The following is a 12,788-nucleotide window of genomic DNA, read 5'->3' as shown; positions in this document are numbered from 1 at the left end:
CTTAGGACCACCGCCTTTCTTAAATAGCAGCTTCGCCAGCCCCTACCTGCAGGCCCTCCCCAGCCAGTTCCACCTGGAGCCCTACCCAACAGCTCCCAGCTGCAGCCCTGTCCTCTCCTACCTACACTCCCCCTCCCAGCCCAGGCCCACGCCTTCTGGACCCTGGCCTGGCTAAATGGGCTAGCAGGGGTCCCCAGCCTCTGGGCTCTGATGCCCGATGATCTGAGGTGGTGCTGATGGGGCAATAATAAAGTACACAATGAATGTAACGTGCTTGAATCATCCCGAAACTGCCCCCCCATCCCCATACATGGGAAAGTTGTCTTCCACTAAACGGGTCTCTGAGCCAGAAAGGCCTGGGACCACCGGAAGCAGCGGGCACGAGGCAGCCTGCAGGTGTCCCACTGAGGGTGTACCTCGGCTCAGGTTCCCTCCCACCACCAGGGGGCAGAGAAACACTGCAGAAAGGTGAGGGCAGCCAGCACAGGGCGGAGCTTCACCCTCCAGTCTGGGCCGACCCCTTTCCTGCCCCTGCCCTGTGCTCAGACATGGGGAGCACTACCTGAGACCCTGAGGCACCCCCAGTCTGACTATGGAAGGAGGAAGAATCACTACGTTTCTATAAGCTTTTATTATGGTGGCTCAGACTGTAAAGAATCCGCCCGCCAATTCAAGAGACCTGGGTTTGATCCCTGAGTTGGGAAGAATTCCCTGGAGAAGGCAACAGCAACCCTCTCCAGTATTCTTGCCTGGGAAATCCCATAGACGTGCAGAATAGTAAACAAGCACACAAGCAGGGAGAAATGAAACTCATAAACTGAACACGGGGGTCAACAGAGCCCCCAGAGGAGCCTAGTTTGTGGAGAAATGGAACTTCTGGATAGCTAGGCCCTCACAAGGACGCTGCCTGTCACCCTCGCAATAGCCTTGCACATCAGTGTTTATCCCCATTTCGTGGGTTCAAGAACTAAAGCTCCTTCCCCATATTCCCCTCCTCCATACCCCCCTGGCCTCTCAGAAGCCTCATCCTCAGAGCTTGCTCACCAAGGGACAGCCTGGATTTAAATCCTGGAGGTGAAGGGTTTGGGGACATCCTCCCCACAACGCCCAGTAAACGGAGTGACAGAGCCGAGGCAGCTCGGCATCCTGCCCTGCCTGGAATCCAGCGCTTCTCAGAAAATAGGAGTCAGAATTATGGGCAGAGGGACTTCTATGGCAGTCCAGTGGTTAAGACGTCATCTTCCAATGCGGAGGTTGTGGGTTCAAGCCCTGGTCAAGGAACTAAGATCTCACATGCCTCCTGTCCAAAGAAATAAAACGTAAAACAGAAGCAGTATTGTAACAAATTCAGGAAAGGCTTTAAAAATGGTCCACATCAAAAAAATCTTTAAAAAGAAGTCACGGGGAGAACATGATGAAGACAGGCACCCCAACTTCCCAGGCAGGGTGTTACCATTGTGCGTCCATGGGACATCGCTTCAGTCATGTCTGACTCTGTGCGACCCTATGGACTGCAGCCCACCAGGCTCCTCTGTCCGTGGCTAACAGTGCAGGGATGGAGCGGACTGCTTCGGATGAGTGCTTGGTAAAATAACCATAACCGTAAAAGAAACAGATTCGTAGTTTAAGAAAATGCAGCTTGCCTTGAGGGCATTGTGCTAAGTGAAATAAGCCGCTCACAATAGGACAAATGGTGCATGGTTCCCCTTACAGGGTGTTTCTGGAGGAGTCAGACTCAGAGGCAGATGGTAGGACGGTGGTTGCCAGGAGCTGAAGGAGCAGGGAACGGGGAATTGTTTAATGGGTACAGCGTTTCAGTCTTGCAAGACGAAAAAGTTCTGGACATCTGTTTCATAATAATGTGAATGAACACTCTTAACATAATTAAAGTGTGCACTTAAAAATAGTAAAGATGGTACATTTTGTTACATATTTTTACCACGATTGAACATTTTTTCACAAATTAAAGGAAGGAAGGGAGGGAGAAAAGAAGGAAAAGGAAAGAAGGGAGAGGCTTCTCCGGTGGCTCAGCGGTAAAGAATCCACCTGCAGGAGACACGCATTCGATCCCTGGTCCGGGAAGATCCCACCTGCTGCTGAACAACTAAACCTGTCGAGAGCCCGGGAGCCACAACGCCCGCCGAGCCCACCTGCCGCAGCTACTGGAGCCCGCTCAGCCTTGAGCCTGTGCTCCTCAGCAAGAGAAGCCACCACAACGAGAAGCCCACACACCGCAACTGGGGAGACCCCCGCTTGCTGCAGCGGAAGAGAAGCCTGCACAGCAATGAAGACTCGGCACAGCCAAACACAATAAATACTTTTTAAAAGATCCTTATCTGCAAAGTCCCTTCAAATAAAAGAAAAGAAGGGAAAGAAATGCAGTTTGCTTGAAAGGCAGACTTAAGAACAGGGAGAGAAGGGTGGAAGGGGGTGGGGGGTGAGGTGGAGAGAGGGTGGGATGGAGCTGGGTGACTGCAGGGTAAGCAGGGGCCTCAGCCCCCTCTCCTGCTGCCCCAGATGCCCCCCATCCACCCCGAGCTGGGAGTGGGGGTTGTGTAGACAGAACCAAACAGACCCGCTCAGGGCCTGCAAAGTCCCTGAGAACAACCCCCAGCTCTGCTCAGTCCTCACTGGGGAGCAGCTCCCCCATCCCTAGAGCAGAGGGCACAGTGCCCCCGGGGGGACCCCGCGGGGTGGGGGGGCACGGTGGGTTGGGGGGGGCGGCAGGGGGGGCGGTTGGGGGGCAGTGTTCATTCGGTCTGAGCACAGGGCTGAGCAGACCGCAGGCCCTGCCCTCCTGAGCATCCAGGCTGGCTGAGGTGCACAACTACACACCTGAACACCTTCCTTCCCGGGTCTTCAGAAGCTAACATTTCCTGAGCACCTACTGTGTACAGGTGCTGAGCTAAGCCTTTACTTGAATTGACTCACTAATTCTCAGTACCACCCTACTCAGCAGGGGCCAATGACAAAACCCCATTTTACAGACCAGGAAACTAAGCTACAGAGAGGTAAGCCATATCGGGCCCCTAACTGTCAAACTACACTGCCCTCCTCGGGTGTATCCTGCTGGACAGTCAGAACGCCCGCAGTAAGACCCAGCATACTGCAGAGGTGGCCCTGTGCTGAGCTTGGAAGGGCAAAGTAGAGTTAGCCAGATGACACTCTGAGGCCTTGGAGGATCAGCTTGGAGGCTGACACAGGACCGCTGCTCACTGAGCTGTCCCCCAGGGCCTCAGCACCCCTGCTCTCTGGAAAACCACGGCACCCCCTTTCCAGCATCCTCTGCTGCTGGCTGGGCCCAGGGCTCATGTCTCCCCAGACACGCAGTCCACTCTGGGCACACAACTCACGCTCAGTGAAGACATGCTAGTTGGCCGGTGTGGAGAGCAGCGAAGCCCACCCCAGGCCACCTGTCCTCCCCCCTGACATCAGGCCACATGCTTTCCGGGGACAGGAGCAAGCCCTGGTCACTACAGGCATTCTGAGGCCGGGGGACCCAGCCCAGGGATGTGGAATAAGAGCTGAGGGACTTCCCTGGTGGCCCAGAGGCTAAGACTCCGCGATCCCAATGCAGGGGGCCCAGGTTCCATCATGCCACAACTGTGAGTTCACAAGCTCCAACTTAAGATCTCACATGTCACAACCGGAGCTCCTGAGGTGGCCCTAGTAGTAAAAGGGACCACCTCCCAGTGCAGGGGACGCAAGAGACGTGGGTTCCATCCCTGGGTCGGGAAGATCCCCTGGAGGAGGGCATGGCCACCCGCTCCAGCATTCTTGCCTGAAGAATCCCAAGGACAGAGGAGCCTGGCGGGCTACAGTCCATGGGGTCTGAGGCGACTTACCATGCACGCACACACGCATGCCGCACTAGGGATCCCACATAACGCAGTGGGGGTCCGTGGTCCCGAGCGCCACAGCTGGGACCCAGCACAGTCAAATAAAGTTATGATTTTTTGAAGTATGCAATTTGATGAACGAAAATAAAAGAAGGAAGTGAGGGCAGCACCGCCCCGGTACAGGCACATGTCGCACACGGCCCAGGGGGCCCACGACAGGCACACACAGACACACGCCGCGAGGCGCGCAGGCCACCAACAGACAGCCGCGTCCACAGGGAGAACCACACACATGGCTGCACACACACACACACACACACACACACACACACGCTTCCAAAAGGAAGTGGGGTCTGACCAGGGCAGCTCTCAATGGTACACAGTCTTCTCCCAAGATCAACGCTGATAACTGGAATAAGGCTGGAGCCAGCCTTCCAGAAATCCCCGCTTTCGGCTCTGCCTGGAAACGAGCACCAACAGGGCGAGGACCAGGCCGGGAGGTGAGATCACCCCTGCACTTTCCTCCTTCCATTTCCCAGACTCAGCCACACAACGGAAGGTGAGGTCTGCCTAATAAACAGCTTTTAACACTTCCCCAGGCGTTGACTTGAGACCAGACGCTTAAGTCGTTTCTTAAACAAAACAATATTTTATTGACGCATCTTCAATGTTCCGTATAAATATAAAGTGCTAAGTTTCCAAACCCCCCACACCCTCCCCGCTGCCCACAGGGCTGGGAGGAAGTGGAGGAGGGAGTGTTAAGTGTCAGTTGATCACAAATAACTTTCCAGCGTCAACACAGGCGTGAAACGCTCCTGTGCACACACGCAAGCAAGAAGTTCAGACACAGCACAGGCGTCACTTCCCTGAGCCCGGGCACAGGGCTCAGGCTCCAGGCCCCGGGGTGGACCACCCCCTAGAAAGGGGCCCTGGTTGTCACAGCTTGTTTCTTAAAGCCCTCAGGCTGCCAAGAGCTCCAACGGGGTGGTGGGACCAGTGGGAGTCGAGGGTGTAGAGTCCAGTTAGTTTCTGCCAGAGGACGAGGGAGGAGGGAGGCAGACACGCCCTCCAATCTCCTTCCAGGATGAGGATGAGGGCTGGCCCTCAACCCTCTAGCAGAAGAGCACCAGGTGAGAAAGTCCAGCATTCCCGTGTTTCCAGTGCCCCCACCTGGAGGCTTCTCAAACTCCAAAGGGGCAGCTGTCCCTGAGGTGGGAGGCTCAGTGGGGAACTGGGGCCCCAGTTGTCCCCAGGAATCAGACAGCTTTCCGCACCTCCGCCCTAGTGGAGTCAGCATGGTGGGGCCTGGCCTCAGTGACAGAGCACCTGAGTCTCAAACTGCAGCAGCTGCCCCATGAAACTGAAGTTGGGGGAAATGACTCCCCGGCGTTGCTTCACAAAGTCAAAGGCCTCATCCAGCCGCACACGGCGACTCTGTATCAGGTATGCCAGGCAGATGGTGGCGGAGCGCGAGATGCCTGCCTGGCAGTGCACCAGCACGCGACCCCCACTGTTCTTCACTGAGTCTGCAAGGGAAATGGGGAGAGGGGAGAAGCGAGGTCAGACGATGACGGGGAGGTGGGCAGAGAAGGAGGCAGGTGCCCGGCCTCCTCCCCTGGAGCCCCCACAGCCCTGGGGCTGTGGCCCGCCTCTTACCAATGAAGCCAATGGCCTCCGGGAACCAGGCGCTGATCTCCACCATCTGATTGTCCTCCACGGGGATGCTCTTGTAGCGCAGGAGGCCCTCAAAGTGGTTGGGGCAGCTGGCCGAGACGTTGAGCACGGCGGTGATGCCGCAAGCCCGCAGCCCCTGCAGGTCTGACGAGTGGCTGCAGCTGCCCAGGTATAGGTAGGGCAAGATCTCCACGGGGCCGCCCTGGGGAGGAAAGAGGGACGATGGTGAGGTCTCAGCCCTGGCCCACGGGGCTTCAAGCCTTCTGGGTGGACAGAGATAGGGCAGACTGGCCTGGGCCACAGGAGCTCTTAGCTAGGGATCACTGGTCAGGGGTCAGACTCCGAACACAGAGACACACACCCACAGATACACTCTTCCCCCCAAACCCCCCAATTACACTGCTCACAGGACATACACAGACTCACAGCGGTGCACACCGGCAACCCCCACCCAGGCACACCAAAGTTGTGGTACCATTTGAGAGCGGAGACACACACACACACACACACACACACACACAGCCCCTACGCGACGGACTGTGGACATGGACATTTGAGGCCAAAGACACACACACACACACACATACATACACACAAACACACACACACACACACCCTACGGGACTGTGGATGTCGACATTTGAGGCCAAAGACATACACATACATACATACATACACACACACACAAACACACACACACACACCCTACAGGACTGTGGACATTTGAGAGCAAAGACACACACACACACACACACCCCACGGGACTGTGGACATGGACATTTGAGGCCAAAGACACACACACACTGGTGACTGGGTGTGGACTGGTGACTGGGTGACTGGGTGTGGACTGGTGACTGGATGACTGTGTGTGGACTGGTGACTAGGTGACTGTGTGTGGACTGGTGACTGGGTGACTGTGGACATGGACACACTCCTGCGTCCACAAACGGCAGCCTGCCCTGCACCGCGGGGTGGGCGGGACACTGACAACCGGCCCTTGTCTCAACTCACCTGGTCGTAAGAGGGAGCCCTGGAGTCGGAGCGGCCGTTGTCGTTGTCAGGCGCCATCGCGGGGACCGGGGACTCAGAGCACAGATCGGGGCAGCAGGCTTGAAAGCGATCGAAGCCTCCTGCAGGGAGGACCAAGACACGGTGAGCCGGGAAGGCCTGCCCGGGGCCGGACGCCTGACGTCCGCGGGCAGGGGACGCGAGCGGGGGATGTGGGCGCCAGGCCCGCGCCCACCTGGCAGGAAGCACACGGCGGTGGGTCCCGCGCGGGTCTCGTGCAGGAGCGCGGCGAGAAGCGCGCGGGCCGGGCCGTCAGGCGGGAGGTCCGCCACCGAGGCGCTGCCCTCGTCCAGCACCACGGCCCGCGCCAGCTCCCCGCGGGCCAGGCGCGCCCGCAGCGCGCGGTCTGGCAGCAGGCAGGCGAGGGCGGCGGCGGGCGGGCCGCGCGAGCGGCGGCGCAGCAGCGCGTTCCAGGGCACAGGGCGCGCGGCGCGCACGTGGCGGCGGCAGAAGGCCAGGAAGGGGCGGCAGTCGAGCACCAGCGTGCGCTCAGCCTCCCGAGGCTCCCGCAGCAGCGCGCCCAGCGCCGCGCAGTCCAGCTCTCGCGCCGCCTCCAGCCCCATGTCGGCCCTTGGAAGCCTCCTTTCCCCTCTTCCCGCTCCTCTTCCTCTCCTTCCCCCTCTTCCTGCGCGCGCTCCCCGGCCTCTCGCGGCGGCCGCACTGCCCCAGCCGTCTGTTCCTGGCACCCTCTCCAGCGCCGCGGTTTAAATAGCCGTGGGCCGGCCTCCCGGGTCGCCAAACAAGGGCAAAGCAGGAAGGCGCCGGTGCCGCCCCCGCGGTCTCACGGGGTGCGCAGGCGGGGCGGGCCCGGGACTGGGGCAGGCTCGGGGGAGGGATGCGCTGGTAGAGGAAGCTGGGGACCAGCTCTGCAGGGAAGGCGTTTGCCCAAATACCCCCTCCCACCTTGGCGCCCCAGGGCTCTTTCTGAGAGCTCCCACCCCTGGACCTCACTCAGGGCCTTGATGCCCCTTGACTGGCTTCCTCTCCCATCTCCCTGTTCCCTTTCCTTCCCGGAGCCTCCCCACTCCTAGGAATCTGTTACTGACTTCAAAAACTGACTTCTGTGATGGCTCAGCGAGTACAGAAGCAATGCAGGAGACACAAGAGACACGGGTTCAGTCCCTGGGTCAGGAAGATCCCCTGGAGAAGGGAATGGCAACCCACTCTAGTATTCTTGCCTGGAAAATGGTATGGACAGAGGAGCCTGGCGGGCCGCAGTCCATGGGGTCACTGCTGAGGCACTAAGCACGCTGTGACCGAGGATGCTTTCCACACTGGTGGCTGGGGAGCCATGCTTAGTTGTACCTTGTCTCCTCTTCATAGAGACCCTTTGCAGGAGGACCTTTATACCCCCACCCCCATACCCCCACCCATTTCATGGCTGAGACCAGCACTGCTGCTGCTCAGAGGCCAAGCGAGGCCAGAAGGTCGCCCTCTGAGCCCAAGCCCCAGTGCACTGGCCTGAGGAGGACCCCTGAGCTCTGGCATGGGGCAGGCAGGGGGCTTGTGATGACCTTCCAGTTATTAGTGGAGTGAGGTTTTCTCCCGTGGAACTCAGGGAAACCCCAGGGCCCAGGGTGAAGCACTTCCCCAAGTCGCAGGCAGGCCCTGAAGGGGAACTCAGCTGACGCTGCTGGGCTGTCCCTGGGCCTTGTGGGAATTTCAGGAGCCTCTCCAAGGGGAAGAGGGAGAAGAGCTACCTGAATCTGCTTCCCCCGCCCCATCACTCCCCCTCAGAGCCCTCCAGAGGCCAGCAGCAGGGACCCAGCACTGGGCTTGAGCAGGGCCGGGAGCAGTAAGACTGGGGAGCCCTTTAGTCCACATCCTGCCCACCCCCACCTCATCTGCCAGCCCTTGGGCGGATGTGGTGAGCCTCAGGTGTGCGTGGGGGTCTGGGCCCCTGGACTGGGGCCAGCAATGTTGGCAGCTGAACTCCGCAGAAGAAGAGACATTTAAGTGTGTGGGGACAGTGCTCTGGAGTGGGAGCTACCCCCACCCCCAACCCAGCTGCATGGGATTTCTGAACCCACTCACCAGGCTCCCACTCAGGGCCTGTGTAAGAGCCTTCCAATCCTGCTGGAGACCCCTAGGTCTAAACTGTCTCGGAGGACTGCTGCCTGGCCCCATTGTGTTCCCCCAAGCCCTCCACTTGGCTGGTTAACTCAACCCTTCCCAGTGGTATGTTGACGTGCCTGTGCGTTCATCACATGTGTTCTGCGAAGCTGGAGACAGAACTGGTAGCTTGTGTGCTGCGAGGCAGGGGGATGCAGCGGAGAGGAGCCTCAAGGACTCCAAAGATTCCTGGGGCAGGTCACCTTCTCAGGCCTCAGTGTTCCCACCTGTAAAATGGGAGCTTATAATAGACCAACTGCTCACCCACACCGGTCCAAAGGCTCCGAGGCTGTGCCACGGCCCAGACACCCTCAGTGCTCCGTCCCTCCCTCCCAGGCCAGTCCAGAGGCTGAGGTGGCAAAGCCCACAACAGAGCCAAGGAGTCTGGGCCACAGATCCCAGCAGCTGATATGGGCGCTTATCCTTGGCATCAGCCCGGTGAATGACTTAATGGCTGACTCTGGGGGCAAATTACAGAGCACATAGAAGGGTAGTCAGGCCCCATCTTGCTGACCTGTGGGCTGGCGTCACCTGCTCTGCTGGGAGCCACGGACTTCCAGCTCCAGGGGAAGAAGCTGACGGGACTGGCCAGCTGGGCTTCTGGCTCAGAAGTGAGATTCAGGCCAGCCACACAGGGGCTCTAGGACTCCTGTGCCGGGCTGAGCATCCTCCCCGCCAGGGCGCCAGCCATGCCGGGAGGCCCCACGTGGGCTCGGGAGTGGAAGCCTGTTAGTGAAGCTTTGCGGGGCCCTGCCCAGCCCTCTGGTCAGAACCAGTGACTTCTGCCCGAGGTGACTACACACATGTTCCCATCCCCAATGCCTGTCTTTGGGGCTGTCCCCTTTTCAGCTCTGGAACACAGATTCAAGTAGGCCTGACTTAGCCACAAAGGAAGGGCTCGCCTCGGCCCCTTTCTTCTAGTCCCAAACTAGGGAAACCCCCACCCCAATAGGGGTGGCAGCCTGAGCTCAGGGCGGGAAGAGATCAGAAAGAGGACGGAACCCACGTCCCACCCCCACTTCTGCTCTGACTCAAGATCCCCCCACCCTGGGTGAGTCATGGCCCCCGGATGGCTCTCCCCCATCTGCCACCCCCTCAAGGACCACCATGCCTGGCAGAGAGGAGGCGGGGCTCCGGACGCGTGGGTGGAGAACAGTGTGAAGAGGGGTCTCGGCCACACTGGCCCCCCACAGACCACAGGTCCTGGAGGGAAGGCCCCGGCCCTCTCCACTAGGTGGTAAGGGGACAGCAGGGGCCAGGGATGGGGGGTACGGGAGGTGCCATACCCAGAGGTTTTGGGGGGGCTGTTTTCCTGGCCTGGCTGTTACAGAGCAGACACTATCAAGGAGGTCTGAGACTCAGCTTCTCTTGGACTAAAATCCCCAACTGGAACAAGTGATGATCCTGTGTCATTCTTGTCTGTAACCGTCTATTCTGACGGCTCTTTATGTGTCACTAGCCTCCTGCCTTTGGGGTTCCCCGTCTTCCCCTGCCCAGGCCAGCACATGGACCTAGCCCCCCCGCCCCCGCCCCTCCTATGCAGAGAGGTTCCCTTCCACAGGCGCACAAAGCCCCGTGTCTGCATTGTGTTGTGCGTTTTGCGCTGGTGTGTTTTCCTTCGTCCTGCCAAACCCACACCCCCAGTAGGTGCGCCTGGGGAGAGAGGAAGAAATGAACGGTGTGACTACACCCCTTAGGCCAGGGCAGGTAAGAAGGTGAGAGTGACAAGTGACAGCCACCCCCAGCACGCCAGAGCGAGCCTGTGAGTCACGGTGACGTCAGGCTTCCGGTGCCAGGCCCCTGCCTGAGCGGCGTGGGGCCACCCCCACAGGCTCCTGCCTGGCGAGGACCGTGGCCTCCCGCTCTGTGAAGATAGCCCTGTCTAGCGCAGTGGGGAGGGCAAGGAGGGGCCGGTGAGGAAAGAGTGCCCGCGGGCAGCCAGCCCTCAGCAAGGCCGACTCAGAAGTGGCCGGCAGGTGGCTGAGGGGGCTGGCGTCTGGCCCCTTGCATGTGTCCTGGCAGTGGGCGCTATGGATGCATCAAGAAGAAAGTCTCCTAGAGAACAGGCTTGTGGTTGCCAAGGGGGACGGGGAGGGAGGAGGGATCGATCGGGAGTTTGGGGCTAGCAGATGCAAACTGGTATATATAGGATAGATAAACCGCAAGGTCCTCCTATACAGCACAGTCCGTTCAGTTGCTCAGTCGTGTCTGACTCTGCGACCCCATGGACTGCAGCACGCCAGGCCTCCCTGACCATCACCAACTCCCTGAGCTTGCTCAAACTCATGTCCATTGAGTCGGTGATGCATCCAACCATCTCATCCTCTGTCGGCCTCTTCTCTTCCTGCCTTCAATCTTTCCCAGCATCAGGGTCTTTTCCAATGGGTCAGTTTTTCACATCAGGTGGCCAAAGTACTGGAGTTTCAGCTTCAGCGTCAGTCCTTTCAATGAATATTCAGGACTGGTCTCCTTTAGGATGGACTGGTTGGATTTCCTTGCAGTCCAAGGGACTCTCAAGTCTTCTCCAGCACCACAGTTCAGAAGCACCAACTGTACAGCACAGGGAACTATGTTCGATATCTGGTAATAACCTGTGATGGAGGGTTATCCCTGCTGGTCCAGAGGATAAGATGCCGCACTCCCAGTGCAGGGGACCATGTTCAGTCCCTGGTCAGGGAACCAGGTCCCACATGCCTCTCAAAGAGCCTGCATGCTGAAACTAAGACCCGTGCTAAGTGCTAAGTCTATTCAGTCGTGTCTGACTCTTTGCAGCCCCAAGGACTGTAGTCCACCAGGCTCCTCCCTCCATGGGATTCTCCAGGCAAGAGTGCTGGAGCAGATTGCCATTTCCTTCTCCAGGGGATCTTCCCAACCCAGGGATTAAACCCGAGTCTCCTGTATTAGCAAGTGGATTCTTTACCACTGAGTCGCCTGGGAAGTCACTGTACTTCAGTAAAATAAAACTTTTCAGAAAAGAAGAAAGTTGCCATCTGGGGCTGGTGCGCCTTTTGTGCCTCTCAAATATTTGCTTTTCTCATTTTAACAAAGGCTCCAGAGCTTCTCTGAGCATCCACGTCCAGGTCGCGCATTCTTTTCCATTTTTATTCATTTACCAGTCCCTCACTCAGAAAACATATGTTGGGTACCTGTTACATGTCAGGTACTGTTTTGGGTGCTAGGGATATAGCAATAAGTCACAAACCACTGCCTTCAGGGAGCTGACCTCATTGTTTGAATAACATTAATTTTCGTGGCTACGTTGTATTCATGGTTATACACCATGAATAATGATGATAGAGTAAAGATATGGTTTCCTTTAAAAATAAATTTTAGGTTTGTAAAAATGGAGTTGAATGGTACAGATGGTACCCATGCGTGCTAAGTTGCTTCAGCTATGTCCAACTCATTTCTGACCCCATGAACTGTAGCCCGCCAGGCTCCTCTGTCCATAGAATTCTCCAGGCAAGAATACTAGAGTGGGTTGCCATGCCCTCCTCCCTGGGATCTTCCCAATCCAGGAATCAAAATTGCATCTCTTATGTCTCCTGCATTGGCAGCTTCTTTACCACTAGCACCACCTGGGAAGCACACAGATGGTACCCAAGGATGTTAGAAAGTGTGATGCAGGGAGGAGATGCCAGGGTCTTTGCCAAGGAAGGCATCTGTGTGGCCGCTTCCAGCTCTGGCATGGTGCACTTCTGTGGGGGCTGCTTCTCCCCCGGCCAGGGTCTCCCATCCAGAGAGGAGCCTGAGGCACGAAGGGAAGAGGTGGCCAGGCCCTGAAGAAGAGAATCTGGAAAAGCCAAACCCACTGCCAAGGTCAGAGCTGGCCCCACCGCTTAGGGTCCCTTCTTGCTCCATGGGCGTGTTCATCAAGGGGACCTGGGTTTAGCTGCACCCCGGGATGTGCCTGGGCTTGGAGTCAGAGGAGACTCTTCCCCTGTCTCTTCCCCTGGCACTCACCCACTCCCAACACACTCTTGGCCCCCAACCCATGGCCACCAGTGATTAAATGGGTCCCGTTCCCACCTATTGGCCAGAGATGCTCCTGGCTTGGGCCCAGGTCGCCAAGGGGAGATGGGAGGTTGCTAGGGA

At 58.0% G+C, this 12,788-nt stretch overlaps 1 protein-coding gene across 1 annotated transcript; it reads right to left on the bottom strand.

Annotated features, from left to right (window-relative positions):
* Nucleotides 1–4,465: 4,465 nt before the first annotated feature.
* DUSP2 (dual specificity phosphatase 2) lies at nucleotides 4,466–7,262 on the bottom strand. The gene is made up of 4 exons (XM_027967106.2): nucleotides 6,757–7,262; nucleotides 6,525–6,643; nucleotides 5,496–5,715; nucleotides 4,466–5,365 (listed from the first exon to the last, which is right to left on the bottom strand). Exons 1-4 carry the CDS (start codon nucleotides 7,142–7,144, stop codon nucleotides 5,151–5,153), a joined length of 942 nt encoding a protein of 313 aa, XP_027822907.1. The 5' UTR covers nucleotides 7,145–7,262; the 3' UTR covers nucleotides 4,466–5,150.
* Between the last annotated feature and the right edge of the window lie 5,526 nt (nucleotides 7,263–12,788).

This window comes from Ovis aries, chromosome 3 (assembly GCF_016772045.2).
Source record: "Ovis aries strain OAR_USU_Benz2616 breed Rambouillet chromosome 3, ARS-UI_Ramb_v3.0, whole genome shotgun sequence".
NCBI classification, from domain to species: Eukaryota; Metazoa; Chordata; class Mammalia; order Artiodactyla; family Bovidae; genus Ovis; species Ovis aries.
The sequence above is the reverse complement of the archived record's forward strand: the minus strand, read 5'-3'. Positions and strand labels throughout refer to the sequence as shown.